The sequence below is a fragment of the Mus caroli genome, unplaced genomic scaffold, assembly GCF_978045245.1.
Source record: "Mus caroli unplaced genomic scaffold, Mus_caroli_1 scaffold_18, whole genome shotgun sequence".
Classification (NCBI taxonomy): Eukaryota; Metazoa; Chordata; class Mammalia; order Rodentia; family Muridae; genus Mus; species Mus caroli.
The window spans coordinates 56,558,347-56,582,360 of record NW_028227273.1 but is presented as its reverse complement, the minus strand read 5'-3'; the positions used below and the strand labels follow the sequence as shown (position 1 = coordinate 56,582,360).

At 40.7% G+C, this 24,014-nt stretch overlaps 1 protein-coding gene and 1 pseudogene across 1 annotated transcript; one reads left to right on the top strand and one right to left on the bottom strand.

Moving 5' to 3' along the window:
• Positions 1–1,067: 1,067 nt before the first annotated feature.
• On the bottom strand, positions 1,068–2,000 carry LOC110284238 (olfactory receptor 1f45-like). The gene has a single exon (XM_021149956.1). It carries the CDS (start codon positions 1,998–2,000, stop codon positions 1,068–1,070), a length of 933 nt encoding a protein of 310 aa, XP_021005615.1.
• Positions 2,001–16,683: 14,683 nt separating this feature from the next.
• LOC110312231 (olfactory receptor 11A1-like) lies at positions 16,684–21,266 on the top strand (annotated as a pseudogene).
• Positions 21,267–24,014: the final 2,748 nt, after the last annotated feature.

Sequence of the window (24,014 nt, the reverse complement as noted above, 5' to 3'; positions counted from 1 at the left end):
CTGGACGTCTTGGTGAGTCGAGGAAGGGTAGGGGACGATGGAGGATAAGGACAAAGGAAGAGAGCCTGGCATGGTGTTGCACGCCTTTAATCCCAGCACCCAGGAGGCAGAGGTAGGCGAATTTCTGAGTTCGAGACTAGCCTGGTTTACAGAGTGAGTTCCAGGACAGCCAGGGCTACACAGAGAAACCCTGTCTCGAAAAACAAAACAAAAACAAACAAACAAAGAGTTGCCTTGGTCATGGTGTCTCTTCACAGCAGTAAAACCCTAACTAAGACACATAGCTTATTCATTCTGAGCTCATCAACAGCAGGACTAAGGACAAAGGAAGAAAGAAAAAGAATGGAGCAGAACCATATGGCCTGGAGAAGCCTCAAGTAGCAAGGGATCTAATAACTGGGCAACAGATTAGTGGAGTGATAGATATGCCCAATCTACAGCTTATAAATATAAAAACTGAGTTGTGTGCTTTTGCATGGGCTTATTGGAGTTGGAAGTTTACTGTAACAGATTGCAACAGATATTCATGCATCAGGAATAGGAGTGTAAGAAGAAAAATCAAAGAATATCCAACCTAAAATAGTATTATTTCCAGTAGATCATTTTATTTGGTACTTCTCTTGTTGCTGTGGCAAAACACCCGACAAGCAATGTAGAAATGAAAGTTTCATTTTATTCATGTTTGAAGAACACAATATATCAAGATGAGAAAAACACAGAAGGGAGATGGGGGTCACAGGTCACATTGCATGTGTGGTCAACAAGCAAAAAGGGATGAATAATGATAGTAAGCTAGGTTTTTTCTTTTTCCATTTATCAGATTAGGATGATTGGAACAGATGGTTCCACCTATATTCAAAGTGCATCTTTCCTCCTCAGTGAAATCTCTCCAGAGATACCTTCCCAGACATGCCCAAAGGTGTACGTTGAAGGTGATTCCAAATGGAGTCCAGTTAACACTGAAGATTATCCATCGCAATCATGGGAGAATCATAATTCTCCCATGAGCCATGGTATTAACTGACTCACTTTGCATGTGTGATAGTGATGCAGGGTATGATCCTTCCTTAGTCCTGAGATTTCACCATGTTCAAGATCCTTCTCAATGAACTCTTAACATCCTTGTTTCTCAGACTATAAATGAAGGGGTTCAGAGTGGGCGTTACTAGAGTATACATAACAGCAGCTACCACCTCCTGAGAGGAATGAGAACTAGATGGGGGCTTCAGGTAGGTAGCAAAGACTGTGCTGTAGAAAAGGAGGACTACAGAGAGGTGGGAACTACATGTGGCTAGGGCTTTCCGTTTCCCCTGTGCTGATGGAACCTTAGCCACAGCATAAAAAATACAACCATAAGAACTTACAATGCAGAGCAGTGCACTGATTCCCAAAACTCCAGCCAAAGCCATCATCAGACTCTCATTGAGGTGAGCATCAGAGCAGGAAAGCAATAAGAGAGGCCCAAAGTCACAGAAAAAATGAGGAATTTCTTGATTGGTATGAAAATATAACTGAGAAAGCAACAAAATATGAGTCAGAGACACACAATGAGCTACTCCCCATGACCCACTGACCAGAACTCTACATCTACAAGGAGTCATTAGAAGTGGGTAGAGCAGTGGGTGGCAGATAGCAGCATAGCGGTCAATAGCCATGACTGCTAGAAGCAGGTTATCCATGTCAGCAAAAACAGCAAAGAAGTACAACTGAGTCAGGCATCCAGAGAATGAGATTGATCCATCTCCAGTCCACAGAGCCTCCAGCATTTTAGGGGCTGTGGTGGTGATGAAGCAAAGATCCACAAATGAGAGCTGACTGAGGAAGAAATACATGGGGGTGTGGAGGTGGACATCAGCACCAATAGCTAACAGAAGTAGCAGGTTCCCTAAAAGGCCCAGCAAGTAGAGAACAAGGAAGATGCCAAAGAGGGGTTGCCATTTCTCTGGGTTACTGGACAGTCCCAACAGGATGAAGCCAGGAGCCTGACTGCAGTTCATCATAGGTATTGTATTTCAAGAAGTTGGTGTGAAGACAATTCACTCTCTGCAGGATAGACTGAGCATCAACCCATACCTGGTCTCTCGGCAATGGTTTTCCCTAAAAGCACCAATTCAACAATGGAAACTAGAATAGCAAAGGGAGGGACAAGATTTGGAGTTTATTAAAAATGACTCTCAAGGGAGACATAAAGACAATTTGTTGAATGTCTTCTAGGAATTCTCATGGTTAAAGCTGTACTATTTAACCATTGTTTCACAGTGGTAGAGTAGCCAGTTTCCTCTGAATCTTTTTTACTATGATTCCTTTGAAGACAGAGGCTGTATCTTAGTACTCATTTTAGTGCTTTGCTGACAGTGGAATTTCAATAAATGTTTTTGTCCATCCATAGAATCACCACTATGCTCACATCTCCAGAAGACTAGATAGAGTGCTACTGTTTTTCTGAGTGACTTACTGTGACCACTCTTGCCTCAATGAATGCGTTGGTTCACAGTGCAGTCAAAGTAGTTCCTTCAAAAAAAATATCATGTTACTTGTTTGTTTAAAATAAATTATATGGATAAACATAATTTTTGAAACTGTATACAACCTTGTGTGGCTTCTAAGGCTCTTATTAGTTTGATCTGGAGATGCCTATAAACTTCATTGTGCCTCACTGCCCATACTCACATTTCTCAGTAATAATTTTGTGTCTCATTCAGTATCTGTTGGTAGCATAATATTACAAGCTACGAAATGAAAAAAGATTTATTTTGGATCCAAGATCAAGTATAAGACAGAAGAACCCCCTTTTGATGGACTCTGAGACAGCATAGAGCAAAACATAGGATTATGTGGAAATTATGTGTCTGTGACTTCTGGTAACTCTTGTTAAATCACTAGTGTCTAATATTTGTGTGTTTACTTAATACAAAAGACAACCAATGGGTCTACCACAGTCAGACTCAATTCCCTCAATCTCAGTACATCATTGAGATGTGATAACTGTGAGAAATAATACATGATTTCAAACCATAGGGCTTATCCTTGCCTTCTCAATTTCTCTTCTAGGAAGTCATGGCTCTTTGATTGGCAGATCTACTTTGCACCTTCCAGGATTACCACATTTATGATATTGAGTATACACACACACACACACACACACACACACACACACACACACGTGTGTGTGTCTGTGTGTATATATGTTATATTATGTACATATATATCATATTTAGTAAAATTTTAAGTTAGCATTTGCATCCTTCACAAGAAAATGAGACATATCATGATAGAGCAAAGCAGAAACTAATTTTCCTCTTCAAGGAATGTCTAGTGGCTTGGTATTACAAAATAACCAGCAAATAAGAAGTAGGCACTGCGTTGTCCCATTCTATGGTCCATTTTAGTATTTTAGGAAATAAATACCTTTCTTCCAGGCATTTCCCTGCTGGTGTGACTTGAACACATCTTGTATCCATATCTTTCATTCTCACATATGTAAACAGTTTTACAACATTGTTCTCCACAAAATCTTCCTCATTTCAGCTTCATTCTCACCTTTTTTTCCCTGACCTTTTCTGGACATTTTCTCATCAACTCAATCAATCCTAATTGCCTCAACAGTATAAATGGCTACACTTATTATATTCTAATTACTATAATTCACTGCAAACAGTTCAGTTTTGTCTCGACTCTATTGTTCAAATACCTCTAGTGTCTCTTCTTTCCTATTAATTACATATACTGTACTGTTCCTGGTTACTGGGAACTCCTAGGTGTGCCTCTGCCCACTTTTTCCACTCCAGCAAGTCATTCTTTCTTTCTGGCTGGGCACCCATTGTATTAGTCAGGGTTCTCTAGAGTCACAGAATGCAAGTGTAGTATAGTATACATGCATCTCTATATAGTAAGGGAATTTGTTGATGACTTACAGTTTGCAGCCCAACTCCCAAACAATGGTCAGCAGCAACTATGAATGGAAGTCCAAGGCTCTAGCAGTTGCTCATTTCCAAAAGCCAAGCAGGCAAAGAAGAGAGATGATCTTCTAATGTCCTTATGCAGGTCTCGAGCAGAGGGTGTGGCCCAGATTAAAAGTGTGTTCACCTGGGACATCCATGGTTTTTCTAATTCTCACTCCTGACATTGTGTAATTCATAAATACTCTACAGAATACCATTCATTGAAGTTAGCTAGGAATTATATTTAGCTATTTGGTCCATCAAGACAATATTTGAAACTGGTAATAGTCCAGTTTTCTCTGTAATAAAGATGTTCAGAAGTTGGTCATACAGAGAAGAGCTGGTGCAATACCAAGATTATGAGAGAATAATGTTTTTGTGTCTTTTGGTTATATACAGGCACCTGCCAGAACTGTGAAGTTTCAGTAATTATCTTATTTCTTCCTTTATCTTAGGAACATGACTGAATTCAAGTATCAAATTAGTCTGATTAGATTAATAATAAGAAAATGTGCAAATCTTTTCTAATGTATGTCACAGGGGCATCCTAGAGAAACTATAAACCATAGAAGGTCAAAAAGTAGAAACTTCACCAATCCTACAGTCAACTCTCCTAAGTATGAATTCACATTTGTCTCCTTTGCCACAGCACCAGATCATTGGAGTTTTTTTAAACTACATTATTTTTTTTTCATATTTTTGAAATTTCTACACCATTCAAAGTTGGGTGGAATTAAACTGGTTAATCTCTTTAGTTACCCAATCCTATCACAGGTGACTGGTAGAACAAACAATGTTCCTAATGCATTTATTAATAAATATAAAATACATATGGAGTCTTACAATGATATTATTTCCATTCATGTCCAAGTAACATTGCTCTTAAAACTCATCTGGTATTACTGTTACCTGTGTATAATGCTCTGAGCTCTCAAGTGCCTCCCCTGTTTGAAGGTGTAACGAACTGTAGTGACATAGAAGACCCTTCACCACCTTCCCTCTCTTTACTTGTGCATGTCTCCCTGCTGTTCAACTTTCTGTCTCAACCACACTGAACTCCAAGTTGGCACCAGTTCTACACTGGGTCAAATATTCTTACACCTGATATACCTACATGGATAATTCCCCTGTATTTGTCCTAAACTCTCTGTGTTTTTCTATCTCATGTAAACACATATGTACACACACGTACACACGTACACACGTACACACTTACACATGTACACACGTACACAAACACACACACACACACACACACACACACACACACACACACACACACACACTTGTTGCCCTTTCTTGCTTGGATGTTATCAATAGACTGTATCTTAATTTGGTATATTGAGTCTTATTGCATAACTTCAACTTAAATCCAAGTTCTAAGAAGAAACAAAAATGCTTTCTAAGTTTTTTCAATACTCTAACCCCAGAATCCAAAACAATACCTGTTATTTTTACCTGCCCTGTGTACATTTACTGGTCTCAGTATCAGTTTAATATTACCTATTCAGTGTTTGCTAACAAACCTCATGAGATCATATTTATTTTTTATCACAGTTTGCATCTACACTTTATCCAAAAAATTCCCTTGACCATGATGTTAAATCAGAACATAGATAAGCAACACAGCATAGCACAAGTGATCTATGTCCTGGACTAAGTAAATGATTTTAGCAATAGAGGGACAGTGGCTTTGACATTTTGCTGTCCTGCAAGATGTATTCAGATTAATTAGTATCAGAAGCAGTTTGGAAATTTCATTAAATTATCAGTGAGTCAACACAGACAGCAAGGAGATGTCTGTCATGAACCCATGTATAGATGTAACTAAATGGTGGGGCATTTCAAGTATCATGAATCATACTAACAGGCAGAATGGCCAATGATTTGGGATTATGTACTAGAAATGATATAAAAAGTATATCTCAATATAGTTCACAAATTATTTTCATCTTTTCTGAAAATAAAATCATCTGTCATCCATTAAGAACACTCCTACAGAGAATCATGTGTTTATAACACTAAGTATAACCTAAGTTTTTACCAATACTGGAATACAGCCTGCTTTTCTGTTGAACCCTGACTTTAACAGATAATTTGGATAAGAGATGAATACTCTAATTCTTTGTTCTCTCTCCATTCTACTTATCTCCTCTCTCATTCTTACATGTACACATGTGCCCAATGCTATGACCAGATTGTCTTAAATGAAACACACACAGACAAACACACACACACACACACACACACACACACACACACACACACACCACCCTGCCATATATTTACAACATATCATATGCCTGTTCACACAAGATACTGAGATCTGAAAACTCCACACACACCAAGGGTGCATGTGCCCCCACCCCAAATCTATAAACAAATTAGGAAAATAAAAGACTTCCAGATAGTGACTTGTACAGTTTACCTATTTTATCTATGATATAATTTTCACAAACTGTAGTGAAAGATGGCCTCGAGTTATTCTCCCTCACCCATTGCTGTGATCACAATGTCCTTTCATCAGAGGGGACAAAAGATCCTAAAAGTCTCTGTGAAGGAACATTCTACATAAGCCAAGTTCTCAGGAGGTGGATCACTAAACTCTCTGAACATATATAACAGTTGTTCAGCTTGATCTTCCTGTGGGACTTCTAATGGCAGGAGCAGGGGCTGTCTCTGACTCTGTTACCTGCCTTTCCCCTAACTGGCTGCCTTGTCTAGCTTCAGTAGGAGAAGATGTGCTTAGTAGTCACTGCAACTTGAAATGCCAAGGTGGGTTGATATCCTCTGGAGACCTTCCCTTTTCTGAGGAGAAAGGGAGAGGAGGGGAGGGGACAAGGAGGGGAAACTGATAGGGATGTAAAGTACAAAAGTAACTGAATTAATAATTTCTTTTTTATAAAAAGAGTTCAAAGAGTTAGTTCACCTGAGCTACATTGAGATTTTCATAATAGCTTGGGCTATAGGACACCTAAAGTGAGAGAGATAGAAATAGGGGGAAATGGGAGAAATTTTCTGCCAGTATTACATCAGTCTAAGCTGCAGTACATACTTTAGAATGCATATATATGAACTTACTTATACTTACAATGCTTAATCTCAGCAGATCTCACTTTGTGTTCTGACAGAGGGAAGACCAGAATGAATCCTCTCATACTTTCCCAGCAGCATCTTGGGCATTAACATCTTGGGGTTTTCCTCTCCAAGGAATCATTCTGTCCAAATTTTATTTCCCATAAGAATCTAGTCACTTATTTTCTTTTTTTTTCTAGTCATTTCATTGATGTTGAAAATAATAACATTTTGGTAAAACCTTTTGCCAATTAGAAGGGAGAAAAGGGTGGCAATAATATCAAAGATGGGGCAGCACCATAGCAGTCCTTGAGAAATCCAACATACAGTGGATGCAGAAAGTCATGAAATTTAGAGTAATATACTGCAAATTAAAATGATGAACTTTGAGCTGAGTTCTACTGACCCTGTGGATCATTTGTGATCAAACATGGAGCCTGAGCCAGGCATGGTGTTGTACACCTTTGATCCCAGCACTCAGGAGGCAGAAGTATGAGGATCTCTGTGAGTTCAAGGCCAGCCTCCTGCCTCATCTACCAATCGAGTCCAGGACAGTTAGGGCTGAGAAACCCTGTCTCAAAATATAAAACAGGACAAAACAATATGGAGATTGAGCAATAGGGGTGAGAGTTTGGCTAATTTATCTGTAGGGACTGCTGTTTATATACACACAGGGTAGAAGTAGCAAGTGGGCCTATTGAAAGACTGCAAACCATCTAAATAATTCATTTGTGACTAATATTATTGATGAGTGCAAGTTGAGTAATCATATAGTCTATGACTATTCATCAAACCTCTAAAATCAACTTTAGACTCATTAGACTTTATCTAAATATTTTTGTTTTAATACTGTCCTTGTTTTCTACCTGCCAGAGCTATTTACCAAATTGCCACCTGTGTTAATGGGTCTGCATCCAAGTCAGTTTCCTGTGCCTACACTGATTCCAAGATCCCCAGTGGAATGGGAGGACTTTAGAGCTTGCAGACAGGGAAAACTCAGGGGCTTCCACTCCTAATAACTAAAAGTTTGACCATAAGACCTGTTGGAACATTTCTCACCAGAGCTCCTCATCTCACTGTGGTACTTTTGCCCTTTCTCCAGCTTTGAGCAGACTGGCTCAGACCTGGCTTGCCACAGCTGGCTAGCCCACCTAGGGTGGAGTCTTCTGACCTGGGTAAAGTCTGTTGTCCTGATACATGTGCAGCTTTCCTCCAAGACACCACTACCTGCTGAGAGGCTAAACCTGTTTTCCTGACAGTATCCTGACAAAGCAGTGATCCTGAACAAAGCAATGAGATCCTGGTATGGTGGGGGATGGGCCTTTATAAGCTTGGGCTCATAAGTGTGGGTTCGTGGGTGTACAGGTAGTGGGTGGAAGGAGAGAGCCCACGTCCAGCCAGAGTTCTGGTGCTCTGGGTGGGTGGATTTGGGAGGACTGGTGGACACTTTCCACACAACCCCCGTGGGCATCTGGCTGTATGAAGCCACTGATCCCACAAAGCAGGGGCGGGGGGTGGACAAGGGGCAGCCCCCAGTACCAGGTTCTCAGTCTTGGGCATCCCATGCTGGATATGGTGGAGGAGCTGAGAACAGAATAGGGGCCCCAGGGTGGCACTTGGCCCTGGAGATACGGGAAGAGAGGGCAGAGGGAAAGAAGGGTGTTCGGTGGTTCCCATGCAGGTGAGAGTCTTTATTCCAGGCCTTGATGAACAGAGACAGTCTATGGTTTTAGAGCTTTATTGTAGAAAAGCAGGGGGAGAGAGAGAAGATAAAAAGAGAGAGAGAGACTGGCCATGGCCAAGAGTAGAGAAGGGGATAGGGAAAGAGAGAAAGAGAGTTAGAGAGTAAAAATTGTGAAGGCTTAGAGAGAGAAAGGTAAAAGCTTAGAGATCAAGGAGGGGGCAAACAAACCCTTTTATAGTGGGATTGTTATCTTGCTGTTGCTAGGTAACTGTGGGGAGGAGTCTGGCCAGAATGCCAGAAGCTTGGGACATTGTCTAAGTGATGGAAAGCCACATGCCTCTCTTTGTGGGGGTTGTGGGGGTGGTAACTTTGACAGGAGCCAGGGGTCCAGGAGACTTGATTGAACGCCTACCTTCCCATGTAGGTGGAAATTACCACCCATCAGGTACCACCAGGCTTCAAGACCTCAGCTTGACTGGAGACCAGGCTGTCTGTGCATAGCCCATTGCCCTGAAAAAGTGAAACATAAAAACAAAAACTAGGCCTTTAGGCCCAGGCTTGAGAATGTGACCTTTGTGACTCAATGCTCCAAGGCATGCTAATCATAAAACAGATAGTGACACTCTTCCACCCACCCGATTCCTGGGTTCAGGGAGTGTTCATTTAAAGAAAGTCATTCTGACCCACCTTGACCTCTCCTGGAACCCGCTATGCAAATGTGCTATTGTTAGAGACTCATAGAAACTGTCTTGACTTCCACTCCCTCATGACAATTAACTGGTATTTTCCAACAAGGCTCTCCCCACCCCCTTGAGTTGTGTTTTCTTCCTTTAAATACCCCCTGTCCCAGCTACTCTGGGCCCATGGTCCTCTACCCCTGTGTGGTTTATGACTGTGGGCCCCAGAGTGCGCCTGGAATAAAAGTCCTCTTGCGGTTTGCATCAAGACCGTTTCTCCTGAGTGATTTGGGTGTCACCTCTCTTGAGTCAGAATGTGGGGGAGTCCTCACCTTGTGGGTCTTTCAGCCCCACACATAAGTAAACATTGGTCTTCATCAGAACTTTGTCTTGGCTTATTATTTCTCTTGCAGCCTTTCCAATCCAAAACCCCATCTTTCCTTTCAGGAACTCCATAACCCTTGGCCACTGGTGGCTACAGGTGGTGCTCGAGACTAACCTGAAACCCGATAGGACTTGGGGTACACTGTCTTGGTAGGGCTCCACAGAAAACAGAAGATATATCCCTACATGGTAAGCAACATACAGCATTAATGTTAGCGCTAAAAATTTCATCTTTTGAAGGCTGTTGCTCACAAGGATGCAAAAAGGATACAGGCTAGACTGAGTTAGTGTTGGCCCAGCATTGATATCAGCTACGGGTTGACAGTGGAAAATGGGAGTGGAAAATTCTAAACAGGCATTTGTCTATGGTAAAGAACTATATCAGGAGGGAGGAGTAGGGCGTAAAATAATAAAATAAAATAAAAAGAGTAAAATACAAAAAAAAAAAGGGAGATGCTAGATATACAAATGACATGAGACATCAAGAGAGAAGGAAAATGGATTTTGATGTTCTCCCAGGGACAGACGGAAATCGGGAGACATCCAGCTTTCTCTCTGGTTCCTGCAGGAGACATCCTTAGTTCTGGTTACATCAAGTTCTCTACTTTCTCTATATTGTCTGTGTTTGGTGCACCAATCTGTCCACGTGTCAATTTGTGTCTATTTTTGTTTCGTTGTCTGAATGACTGTTGTTCTATGTTTCATCCCGAAAAGAAAAAAAATGGTTAAAACTTTATCTGCTGGCTACCCATCTCTTAATTTGCACAGCAGAGGCTGATTAAAGTTGCCCAGCACCTTAACCAGGAGTCAAGCATACCATGCAACTAAGATGATAGTTTTCCTAGAAAATTCTCTGCAATTGTGATTATTGGGTTCAGCAAATGACAAAGTGTTTTTCCTCTTGAAATTATAGCTAGAAAAGGTAAAATTCTTTGATTGGTATAAATTTATAAGATTCGTGTAACTGCTTCATTTAGTTTCTGACTGGTCATAATGGTATAAATTTGCTCTGCATGTCTTGGTCATAGAGTATTGGCTTATAAGTTATTGGGTATGATTAAAAAGGTGTAACACTGGTAACAAGAAATTTAGCTTAAAACTGGTAACTCAGGGTTGGAGTCATTTTAAACAACAACACGTGGCATGGACCAGCTCAGGAAACTAGGCCTCTAAGGATATTTCTAAAATGGGATAATATTTTATGTAATTCTTATCTCTACAAAGTAGAGATAAGAATTACATTATATTACATAACTTATAAGAGATATGATTAAAACAATGTCTCTTTAATGAAGCATTAAAAGTTGCACTGTCATGAATTCATATGTATGAATTGGCAGTCAAACTTTGTAACATGGAAGTGATGTTTCTGGTATTGATTTAAAAGAGAATACATTGTTTAAAATTGGGTTTTGCTTTCCAAAAGTTATGGATATATTCTAATATTGCAAAAAAAAGCCCTTAAAAATTATGGTTAAAATTGCCAATGTTCCATTGACTGCAGTTTGCAGTTTGATCGCAAGCTTAAGATTTTTAACTCACCCATATATTGTTAATTAGGATGATTACAGAAGTAATCATCTTATGAGGATGCTGCTTTAGAGTAGCAGGTAGCACCAAAGCAGCATGCTAGGCCAAAGTGGTTCCACATAAAGAGGTTTTATTGAAAGGGAGAGACAAAGGAGTGGCAGAAAGAGAAGGGGAGAGAAGAGAAGAGAAGGGGAGAGAAGAGAAGAGAAGGGGAGAGAAGAGAAGAGAAGAGAAGAGAGAAAAAAGAGAGCGAGGAAGGGGCGTTTTTTCTTATTTATACAAAAAAATGATGTAACACAAGTAAGGGTGAGAGGTAAGCCAAATGGGTTCTTGGATATGGTGGTCATTGGCTTGGCAACCAGTCTGCAGGTCTGAGGTTGCGCTGTTATCACATAGGTTTGGAATGCCCTGGTGGCAACAGAGATCGCTAATGCAGGTCACAGTAGCTATCCAGCCATACAAAGCAAAGACAGACTTATCTGGATATATTCACCTTTGTGTAGAGATTGGACCCTCATACAATCAGTTTGGCTATGGTTGCTGCCTTGCAGGGGACTACACTACAAGCAGTTCTTTCTCAGCACTAAGGTTATAAGGAATGTTTTAAGTATAAATCATCTTATGAAAGACTGTCCAAAAAATTAGAGGCATAGGCAGTTGAATTCTTCCCCTGGAATCTGTTCTCACTGCAGGAGGGATAGTCTTTAGGTCAGGACTCAGGCTGTATACTCAGGTTTAGAAATATTTACATTTGAGTTAATGCAAAACTCAGAGCAGTCTTAGTGAGGCTTGTGTGACATTCCTTTTGTTTTACCAACCCTGCCTAGGGAAGTTGGACCTTGCCTCTCCTTGCCTCCAGGAAATTATTTTTAAGCAAACAACATTATTACAGATCTATCCGGGTATTGTTCAAAATAAAGTTTAAGCTTAAGATTTATGAAAGGTCAATGAGGCTGTGGAACTTCTAAAGGCATTACAAAGTGGCCTGCCTATTCCATATAGAATTATTATAGATTTAGAAGGTTGTTTTTTTTCCTTTGCATCCTGATAATTGTAAAGGGTTTGCTTCTAGTGAGCTTGTGATCATTGGAAAGTTTTGCTTCTAGGTATGGCTAGCCTTACATTATGTAAGAATTTTTTTTTTTCTGCTTCAGTACAAGAAGCTAAGACTTTGAATCTTTCAGTGTATATTGTTTCTTACATAGAAAGCATTCTATTAGCTAATACCTCTGAAGGGAAATTTACTACAAATCTTTGCTCTTATACAACAAGCTTTAAAGTTTTGGGAAGTAGCTGTTGCTCCAGAAAAGATTCAGAGGCTATATCTTTTTAATCTTTAGGGTCTCAGTTATATCCTAGAAAATTTATGGTACAGAAAATTTAAGAAAGAAAAGGTGATTTGCTTACTTCAAATTAGTTTCAAAAGCTTCTGGGAGATGTTAATTGGCTAAAAACCTCACCTTAAGTTCACCACAGGAGGGCTTAAGCCTTTGTTTTTGTTGTTTTTAATTTTGGTTTTTCGAGACAGGGTTTCTCTTTATAGCCCTGGCTGTCCTGGAACTCACTCTGTAGACCAGGCTAGCCTTGAACTCAGAAATCTACTTGCCTTTGCCTCCCAAGTGTTAAGCTTTTGTTGGATGCTATCAAGGGAGATACAAGTTAACTGGTGAAAACCAAAAGGCTTTGCAGAAAGTAGAGGAAGCTTCTGTAATCAGTTGTTATCAACTAATCAATGGTAATCAAACATGAGCTGTGTTTTCTAGTTATTGTTACTCAATGTGCCCACAGCAATTCTTTGGCAAAAGAGAACATTAATGTAGAATCATCTTTCTTCATCTCCAAGTAAAGTTTTAATATCCTATTATGAAGCTGTTGTGTTGTTAATAAGGAATTGTAAGATAAAATCATGAAGGTATTTTAGAAAAAAAAAAAGTCTTAAAAACCTGATGAGGTGTCTGTTCCATGTTTTGAACAGCAATTAAATTAGTTATTGCACAACATTGATATTTGGCCTATTGCATTGCAAACGTTTTAGATTAAAATTGATAATCATTATCTAAAAGATAAGTTGTTAAAAATTGTTTCTATGCATGTTTTTGTATTTTCTGTAAAGTTATACATGCATTCATCTCATAAAGAATACATCTACTGTATTTATAAATAACCCTACTATGGGAGAGAAGTATATGTGATTGGATCACATGTTTATTCTTTTGATTTTCTCCTACTTCAGCAAAGATAGTTAAATTGTGTGCTGTAGCCAGTGTTTTGAAATGTTGAAAAATCAAGCTTTAATTTGTATACTGAATACATATATATATTAATGTAGAGCTCAGGGCTTATAATTACTTGAAATTGTTCCTCTTTTAGATACTGCTAATTCTCAAATTTGGAATTGTTTATGCATATACAACCCAAGTTAAGAAAAAAAATATTGTTCCTTTAAAGGACTATCTTTGGACATTTAAGAACTCATCCTAGATTGCCTGGACAAGACCTCTTAAGGCAATGCCACCCCAGATTTATATCCCATTCACATTGTAGCCCTCACACAAGAACAATTGGCCATATAATCTCATTCTTTACATCATCAAAATAGTAATGTCTGGAGATAATAATCTGGTATTTTTAGAGAATGTACATGTCAAATTGTAAAGACTTGTTCTCAGTGTCCCCAGTTTCTACCTGTTCCACATGATGGTGTTAATTCTTGAGGACTTATACTCAATCAATTATTGCAAATGGATACTCACTCATATTTCTGACTTTAGAGAAATAAAATATGTACATGTGACTATTGATATCTTTTCAGGCTTTCTAGTTGCAACTACTTTAACATGAAAAGCAAATAAAATGTAATTAGTCATTGCCTATGTTAATTTTTTTTATGTTGATGTTCCAAATCAGATTAAAACAGATAATGGAACTGGCTATTACAGTCAAGCATTTGAGGTGTTTTGTTAACAATTTAATGTTACCCATGTTTCTGGGAATTTTTATAAATTTCAAGGACAAGGCACTGTGGAACTTTAAAACTATATCTTCTTAAGAAAAAAGGGGGAGGGAGAATTATATACCCATGCACATTATTTATATCATGCTTTTTATTTTTAAAGTTTTTTTAAAATATTTTTTTATTACGTATTTTCCTCAATTACATTTCCAATGCTATTCCAAAAGTCCCCCATACCCTCCCCCCCCACTTCCCTACCCACCCATTCCCATTTTTAAAAATGTGGATGCCACAGAACTCCTTGCTGAGCGCCTTATAGTATCCTACAACTAGGCATACTCATGCCTATGTGAGATGAAAGCATCCACTTATTGGCATATGGCATGATCCTGAACAGGTATTTAATATGGGGAAGAGGGCATGTTTGTATTTTTTTTTTAACAGAATGGGGCAGGAGCTTGCTAGCTGACAGAGTGATTGGTGTGACAAGCTGACACAAAAGGATAATGCTGACCTGTGAGCTTGTTGAGTGCCCTGACAATGGTGACAGGAAAGCTATATTGATTGTATGTTCTTGACCCACCTGTGCTTGCATATGTCTCAGATTAGACAAGCTAAGCTGCCTTGCTTCAAGCTTTTAAACATTGTGGGACAGAGAACATAGAGACCGTGGAAACTGACTTAGAAAAATTGATCAAAAGGAGGAGTTATAACGACTCTTCTCTTTCTTTTAATGTGACCAGTTATTCTGACTCAATCATGGACTGGTCTAGAAATAAATCCAATATTGGAGATTCCTATTATGAAGATAGTTTGAAATCTTTATTAGCCAGCAGAGTTAACTTGGAGCATAGCCTCCACTATTTACATGAGAAGTAAACAGTTTTTCTGTTGATCCTCAAAGACACCTCCCCCACACCAGGACGCCAGACTTGGGTCTAATCATTGATAACTTGCAACTAAATTGAGTGCCTGGGACATCCCCACAGACAACCTTAATCCTGCTGCTTTCAACTTTGACTTTGTGTTTCATGCAGGTCAATTACCTCCATACAGGCTCACCTTCAGCAGAGCACAGATGACAGTGATTCATCTCTATGAAGAAATGCATTGAGTGCATGTTGTGGCTTTGGTCTGATTGGGAAATAGGTGTGCAATGAGGGCCAGCAGCCAAAGATGGGTCACTAGTCTATGGCTTTTATTTCAACCTAAGACAGAGGCATGCACCAAAGGCTGTGTTTTTTTCTTAATAATCACTAAAATGTCATGTTTGTGCAAATAAACACAAACAAGCTGCATGTGTCCTCTGAGATGGGTCAGAAAAAGGCTAATTAGATTCAGTCCTAAGACAGACATGGCCGTTAGTCCCCATAATTCCCATGCAGGACCACGGAGCATAAGTAAATTTTATGCCCCTATCCAGCTATTTTTAATAAATAAAAAGGGAGAAACTGTAGCCTTCCCCCAGCCTTGAGCAGGCTGGCTCAGAACAGGCTTGCCTCAGCCAGCAAGCCCACCTAGGGTAGAGTCTTCTGACCTAGGTAAAGTCTATGGTCATGCCACATCTACAGTTTTCCTCCAAGAGACTACCTGTTGAGTGGCTGAACTTGTTCTCCTGACACTATCCTGACAAAGCAATGAGATCCTGGCTTGGTGGGAGATGGGTTCCCCCCATTTATAAATTCAGACTCATAAGTAAACATTGGCTTTACCCAGAAGTTTGTCTTGGCTTATTATTTCTCTTGCAGCCTTTCCCGACCAAACCCCCATGTTTCCTTTCAGGAACCCAGTAACCCCTGGCTGTTGGTGGCTACAGGTACTGTGCTCCCTAGCTGAAGACCACCTTGAACTCCTTCCAAAATCCTATCTGTCCTGGAGACTGGGTTAATAAGTGTGCACCCCCAAGTAGGACCTTAACACTTCTAACTTCCAAATGTGATAATTATTGCTAGACTTAACTTATAAAAGTTATCCATGGAGTCTGCCAGAGGATCTGGGTTTTATTTTCAGCACTCATGTGGCAATTAATAGGACCAGTAACATCAGTTCCAGGGTGTCAGATGCCCACTTCTAGCCTCTGCTGGCACCAGACACTCACGAGGTGCACAGACATAAATATAAGCAAAATCATCAGTACACATAAAACAAAAAAAATGTTTTATTTGTTTTAGAGAACATACTGATCCTAGAATATTAGAAATGTTCTAGAAAATGTGACATTAAGTACTCAGTGTAGGAGAACAGAGATCAAATCCAAGCCCAGTTTCCAGGTTTAATCCAGCATTAGAGATTCCCCCATTTCCTCTGAGGTTTCACTTCTCTGTAACTCTGTAAACTTTGTCAGGTACTTTTGCCTGGATACTGATGACGCTTCTCCAGTTCTCACTATAATTGGGTGGCAGGTACTTAGCAAAACTAATTAGGGCTACCAGGGGAAGGATGGGGTCCTCAAGCAACCAAGCTCTCTCGCAGATGGTGGTGGTGGCTTTGGCTGTTACCCAAACAGGTGCTGGTGAATTCAGGGGTCAGAAAGGAAATAACCTCTAAAGGGAGGACCAAGGGTGTCGTGACCAGATTTTCAGGATCCATTCTCCACCTGGTCCTGAGTTCCGCTCCCTGCTCCACCCTCAACTAATTGCTTGCCCACTGGCCCGGGTTTATCAAGGAAGGGTTCTGATATTGGAATTGTCCCTGCCTCTTTTCTGGGAAGACATTTGGACCACAATCTCAAATGACACAATATTTTATTTTATGTTATCATTGTGTTTTAATTTCTATCTATGAGTATATGATGTAGATACTTGGGTGTATAATGCAGTTATGTCTTTAGTGCTTGTATGTATGTGTGTGTATATGTATGTATGCATGCATGAATGTTTGTGTGTGTGTTTGCTTCTGTTTATCTGTTTGTATTGTGTATATGTGACTGTATGTGTAAGCCAGTACTGTGTATCTCCCTCTACTATCTTCAGATGGGATCATACCAATTTGGTTAGATCAGCTAGCTGGTAAACTCCAGAGATTCTCCTGTTTCTGCTCCCTGGTACTGAGATTATAGATGTGAATCAACCACATGCAGACAGACTGAATATACACACTCTAAAAAATTTACATCTAAATCACAAATAACTAAATCTTAAAGATCTAATTTCTAAAATTACAATTCTGGAAAAATATTTTTTTGATTCATTTAAAGACACTTAGTTACATTTTGAAGAGGTGTTTTCTTAAGGCGTATAAAGTATTAGAGACCACCCTATCCCATAAAATAGGTAATAGAATACTTGTTTGCATGCACAAGCACTTGCAGACACTAGTGATGTGTCGTTGTGAGCAACATAAACTAGGAAGCATCACACACACACACACACACACACACACACACACACACACACACACACACAAATGCTAGCCTTGCCTGAGTCTCGGTACTGTCAGTCTACTGTGCATGAGAACATGGGAAAAAAAAGCCATAATCAGAGAGGAAGGCCCCTGATGAGAACAGACACTCCAGAAGGTTTTATTATACTTCTTTCATATCTCATGTGTTTTATATCCTTCCCTGAGTCTGCAGTCCTAGTTCTAGCAGCTTCGCTTGGGCTAGGATTAAGGCTTTTGGTTTTGTTTTTTGTTTCATTTTTTTCAAAACAGGGTTTCTCTGTATAGCTCTGGCTGTCCTGGAACTCACTCTGTAGACCAGGCTGGCCTTGAACTCAGAAATCCACCTGCCTCTGCCTCCCAAGTGCTGGGATTAAAGGCATGTGGCTTAAGGCTTTTTTTCATAGACCTTTATGGCCCTGCTGTCTTCCTGGCCTCTTATCCACTGTTTTCTTTCTGCAGGGGAAAGATGCAGCAGTTACATTCAGACTGCTAAAAAGCATGATGGAATATGGTCCCTAATATGGAATAGAGTAGACAGGAGTCCATGGGGCAACACAGCCAGCTCATCTTGTGGTGTCTGATCAAGTCTCACTTGTTCTGTTAAAGGCAGGAACAGTGATTAAGGTTCTGATGCTTCTTTCACCATTTAGAAAGGTAAGAAGTTGCAGAGCCTAACCTGTAGCATGTGGTGGAACAGAGGATAGACCCCTGGGTTATGGGGACTCTAAGTACTGGGCCATTTTGAGTTGAGTACTTTAGAGTATCACCCCTTCCAGGGAATAGTCTGAATTTCTTCTATTTTCTTCCCCAAAGAAAGCACTGCCTTGTGTGGGACTGAGTCAGGTTTTATTGTCAGCACCCAGGCAGCAGCTCACAACCATCTGTAACTTCAGTTTCAGGGATGGGATGGAAACCCTCTTCTAGTCTACATAAACAGTATGCCTGCACATGGTATACAGACACAGATAGGTAGGAGGAGGAGGAGGAAGAGGAAGAAAGGAAGAAAAAGAAAGAAGGAAGAATAAATAAATAAATAAAACCCTCATATACAAAATATAAAAAAATGCTAAGGAATAAAGACATGGATGGATGCAAGGTGATTTAAGCCAACCTTACTTTGCACACTCTTTACACCAGCTTGTAGTAATATCAGCTATAGGATTGCAATGAAAAACAGAGAGATAGGGCTGGCGAGATGGCTCAGCGGGTAAGAGCATTGACTGTTCTTCCGAAGGTCTTGATTTCAAATCCCAGCAACTACATGGTGGTTCACAACCACCGGTAATGAGATCTGACACCCTCTTCTGATGCGTTTGAAGACAGCTACAGCATACTTATGTATAATAATAAATACATCTTTGCGCTGGAGCAAGTGGGGTTGAGCAGAGGTCCTAAAAATTCAATTCCTAACAACCACTGAAGACTCCCAACCATCTGTTCAGCTACGGTGTACCCATATACATAAAATAAATAAATAAATAAATCTTAAAAAAAAGACCGTAGAGATACAGTAAAATTTACCTAGGTACTATCAAGCAGAAAAGTGAATGACCCATGGAAATGTCTCCACAGAAGACCTAATTCACTGAGTCTGTGCCCCTTGGATTATCTGAAGTCCCTCCTATTTATCTATTCATCATGATCTATGCCTCTATTATCACAAAGAGCAAGCTTGTTTTAGTGGTAGTAGACAGTTCTCAGAGGCTTCACACACCCATGTATTTCTTTCTGGTGAGCCAGGCATTCCAGGCTCATGTCCACAGTGGTGACCAAATGCTGGAGGATTTTCTGTTGGCAAACCCCATTCCTGTGACACATAGTGAGAACTTTGGTCATTTTAAAAAACACAGAAATGTTATAATAAAATATTTTTGTTTTAATCTCAGAAGTTGGGTATGGGGCTGCTTTAGATGTCCACAGCAGGTAACTATGATTTACCTTGTGCTATGGCAGGGGCATGATTTTTCCACCTGCAGTTAGTTTCTGCAAACGTATGGCATTTGGAATTCTGGGGACACTTGAGAGGGTATATAAGGGGGAGAGCCCTGAGAGTAGCTGTGGCTACCCCTCCCACTACTGCTGCTGGTTGCTGATTGCTGTTGTAGTTTATTGCAGTGTTCCTACACAAAGAGTCAAGAAGAAATTATATATCCTCACAGTGAAGATCAGACCTGCTCCAAGAACCTGGGTACCCCTAATCAGCAGGAAGTAGTCTAACAATATGGATACTCCCTTTTCCCCCTCTATCTTTTTTTTCTCTTCTATCTAGTATTTCAGGATTAGAAGTCTTAAGGGTGTAGAAAGGTAGTAGAAAAGGGAACCCATAAAGTAGCCAAAAGTCTGGCTACACTGGATGGCTGCTTGCTCCAGTTCCTCACCTTCAGCTCTATAGATGCAGATGAGTATTTCCTGCTGGCTGTCATGGCATATGATCACTGCCTAGCAATCTGTTACTTCCTTGGAGAGGAGTATGCAAACTAAGGACAGTAGAGGGCGCAGTGTACCAGACCATGAGTGATCCATAGAATGTGAACACCATAGCCAGGTGAGAGGAGCATGTGAAGAAGGCCTTGGTCCTTCTAGCCCCAGAGGGAATTCTCAGCACAGTCACCACAAACTGAGCATAGGACATCAGAATCAGCCCAGAGAGAACAGTTAAGAAGACAACAAAGAACAAATGTAGTCAACTGGTGTTGTGTCTGGCCAGTAGATCACAACCTAGGTTTTAGCCTGGAAAGGCATTTTGGAAACCCACTTCTCATGAGGCCTCAATGGTGCCTGGGGTTGATGCTTACAGTCTGGCTGCCTGGCTTTATGAAAGATGGATTAGCTGTTGCTCTGATGGCCCAGCTGAGGTTCTGTGGCTCCAACCTAATTGATCATTTTTACTGTGATTTCTCACCTTTGATGGTCCTGGCTTGCTCAGATACCTGAGTGGCCCAGATTGCAGTCTCCCCTACCACAGCCTGAAACCTGTTGCTCAGGGGTGGAGCTTCCCGCTCAATCGTTCTGCCACTCCCACTGCTGGAACCTGCCACTTTGCTGTTCCGAAGCCATCACGTGGTCACCCTGCTACTGGACCCCAAGATTATTTGGCTGGAATCGGGCCCCCTCCCCCTTCCTTCATAAGGGAGTGCCAGAATAGTAAAAATTAAACCTTGAGCCGAGACCTTTGTCTTGGTTCCTTCCTTATCTCGCGCAGCCCAGCCCCTCTTCTCTTCCAGGTTTCCAAAATGCCTTTCCAGGCTAAAACCTAGGTTGTGATCTACTGGCCAGACACAACACCAGTTGACTACATTTGTTCTTTGTTGTCTTCTTAACTGTTTTCTCTGGGCTGATTCTGATGTCCTATGCTCAGTTTGTGGTGACTGTGCTGAGAATTCCCTCTGGGGCTAGAAGGACCAAGGCCTTCTTCACATGCTCCTCTCACCTGGCTATGGTGTTCACATTCTATGGGTCACTCATGGTCTGGTACACTGCGCCCTCTACTGTCCTTAGTTTGCATACTCCTCTCCAAGGTCATTGCCCTGCTCTACACAGTGGTTGCCCCCATTTTCAATTCTGTCATCTACACCTTGAGGAACCTGGACATGCAGAAAGCACTAAGAAGCCTTCTCTACTGCAAATCAACTGAAATGTGACCTAAGAAGGAGGGCAGTGAAGATTTTCTATTGGACTTTCAGTGTCTTGATGGAAAGGTCTCCCACAATGGGCTTGAGATGAGTAACTATGCTCTTTTTCAGATTCCCCTTTAGGTCTTCTGAAGTATGCCCAGGGGAGAAGATAATAGCTAAACAATTTTCAGATGTTTGTTTAAAAGATTATATAAACTACTGTGAGTTGTTTACTGAATGCACTGTAATTAATACTCTGGTTTGATCATCACACTGTGAAGACATGTACTGAATTGCTACTCTGTAGCCTGTTGTTGTGTGAAGTACTGCTGCTAGTTACTAATGAAAACAAAATTACAGAAACAAGACATCAATACAAACACAAATCTAGAAAAATGTTTATGTATATAATTGTAGTGTGGAATTTGACAAGTTCTTTCCTATTGTTTGAATTTGGTTTTAAAAAATCAAATTAGTTGAGGAAAATTATCAAAGACAGTTACAGACTGTCCAGGATGTCCATAAATAAGATACAGCAGGAGCTGACAATTTAGCTTTATCTCAAGGATCAACTGATGATAAGACACCAACAGCTTTATCACTAAGGTGATTGACTGACTAACCCAAAACTACAGGCACTAGAACAACTTGTCCAGGCTCAGCATATAGAGGAGTACATCAGCTCTTGGTATTCTCCAGTATTTATCATTAAAAAAAAAAAAGTCTTGCAGCCGGGCGTGGTGGTGCACGCCTTTAATCCCAGCACTCGGGAGGCAGAGGCAGGCGGATTTCTGAGTTCGAGGCCAGCCTGGTCTACAGAGTGAGTTCCAGGACAGCCAGGGCTATACAGAGAAACCCTGTCTCGAAAAACCAAAAAAAAAAAAAAAAAAAAAAAAAAGTCTTGCAAATGGAGGATGGTGACACATCTCAGAGCAATTAATAAGATTATTCAGCTAATGAATTCCTTGAAGCCTGGTGTCTTAGTTAGGGTTTTACTGCTGTGAACAGACACCATGACCAAGGTAAGTCTTATAAAAAACAACATTTAATTGGGGCTGGCTTACAGGTTCAGAGATTCTGTCCATTATCAGCAAGGTGGGAGCATGGCAGTATCCAGGCAGGCATGGCGCAGGAGGAGCCGAGAGTTCTATGTCTTCATCCAAAGGCTGCTAGTGGAAGACTGACTTCCAGGCAACTACGGTGGGTGAGGATACCCACACCCACAGTGACACACCCACTCCAACCAGGTCACACCTATTGCAACAAGGCCACACCTTCAGATGGTGCCACTCCCTGGTCCAAGGATATACAAACCATCACATTCCACTCCCTGGTCCCCATAGACTTGTTCAAAAACATGAGTCTATGGGGGCCACACTTAAACATAGCATAATGCAAAATGCATTTAGTCCAACTTTCAAAGTTTTCATAGTCTATAGCAGTCACAACAATGTTAAAAGTCCAAAGTTCAAGGTCTCTTCTAAGATTCATCCAACTTAATTAACTGTAATCTCCAAAGCAAGGCAGGAAACCAGCTGGGCAAACTCCAAACTCTGCATCTCCATGGCTGATGTCAAAGCGGTCTTCAGATCTCCACTCCTTTTTCATCTTTGTTGACTGCAACAAACTGCTTTCTCCTGGGCTGGTTCCACTCCCTGTTAGCGGCTTTCCTCAGCATGTGTCCCATGGCTCTGGCATCTTTAACATCTTTGAGTCTCCAAGGCAATTTCAATGTTACAGCTTCTTGTTTCAGTGTCTGGGATTCCACTTGATCTTTTGGACTCCTCCTAAGGGCTGGCATCACTTTTCCAGCTCTGCCCTCTGTAGCACTTTAAGCTCAGGTTGATCCACTCCACTACGGCTGCAGTTCTTGGTGATCACTCCATGATACTGACATCTCCAATACACTGGGATATTCCACTCCAACTAGGCTTCACCAATAGCCTCTCATAGGCTCTCTTCAGGGTGCCAAGCCTCAAATCCTTTGCATGACCCCTTTAGTCCTGGGCCATCAACTACAGCTGAGGCTTCACCTTCTCCAATGGCCTTCCTTGGCCTCTCACAGTGCTAAGCCTCAGCTTCTCTCCATTATCCCTTCATTCCTTCACAAGCAGTACCACCTGAGTGACTCTTACATATTACCAAGTCCAGCCGTAGCATGAGGTGCAACCTTGGTTATCTCTGGAACACAGCTTCTTTGTGCTCCCAGAAAACAATTTCCAGAAGATTTCACCTCAGTGATGCTTGTCTCTTCTTAATCACTGCTAATTCCTTAGCTCCAGCTAACCAGCATCAATTTTCCCAGTGGTTCCTTCCATTCTTAACTCTAGAGCCAGAGCCACATGGCTGAAGCTGCCGAGTTCTGCTGCTTACAGGAACTAGAACATGATCCCCTTGTATTATTACATTATCACTAGCTTTATGTTTTCTAAACCCTTCACTGCCTAAGCTTGGCTATCCTGGTTCTTGCTCGGTAGATTGACCTTGAATGTAGAGATCAACATGCTTGTCTCATGGGATTAAAGGTGTGTACCACCATGCCTGGATCTAATTTAGCCGGGTAGGATCTTGCCCCAAGGTCCCACTCCCTTAATCTTTATCTCCTAGAACACAAGATTTTGCTCCATTTCACTTCCTGGTACTCCTTTAATACTCAAACCATATATTTTATATTTTTCCTTTCTAAGCTTGCTATGCTTATTCAAACTTCTCTTCATAAGACTTAACCAGAGAACAAAGTCTCTGCTGGGCTTTTTTGAAACTTCTTTTGTCAAT

What these genes read in the sequence shown, in the direction of transcription:
- LOC110284238 (XM_021149956.1), bottom strand. Translation starts at nt 2,000, where the DNA reads ATGATGAACTGCAGTCAGGCTCCTGGCTTCATCCTGTTGGGACTGTCC.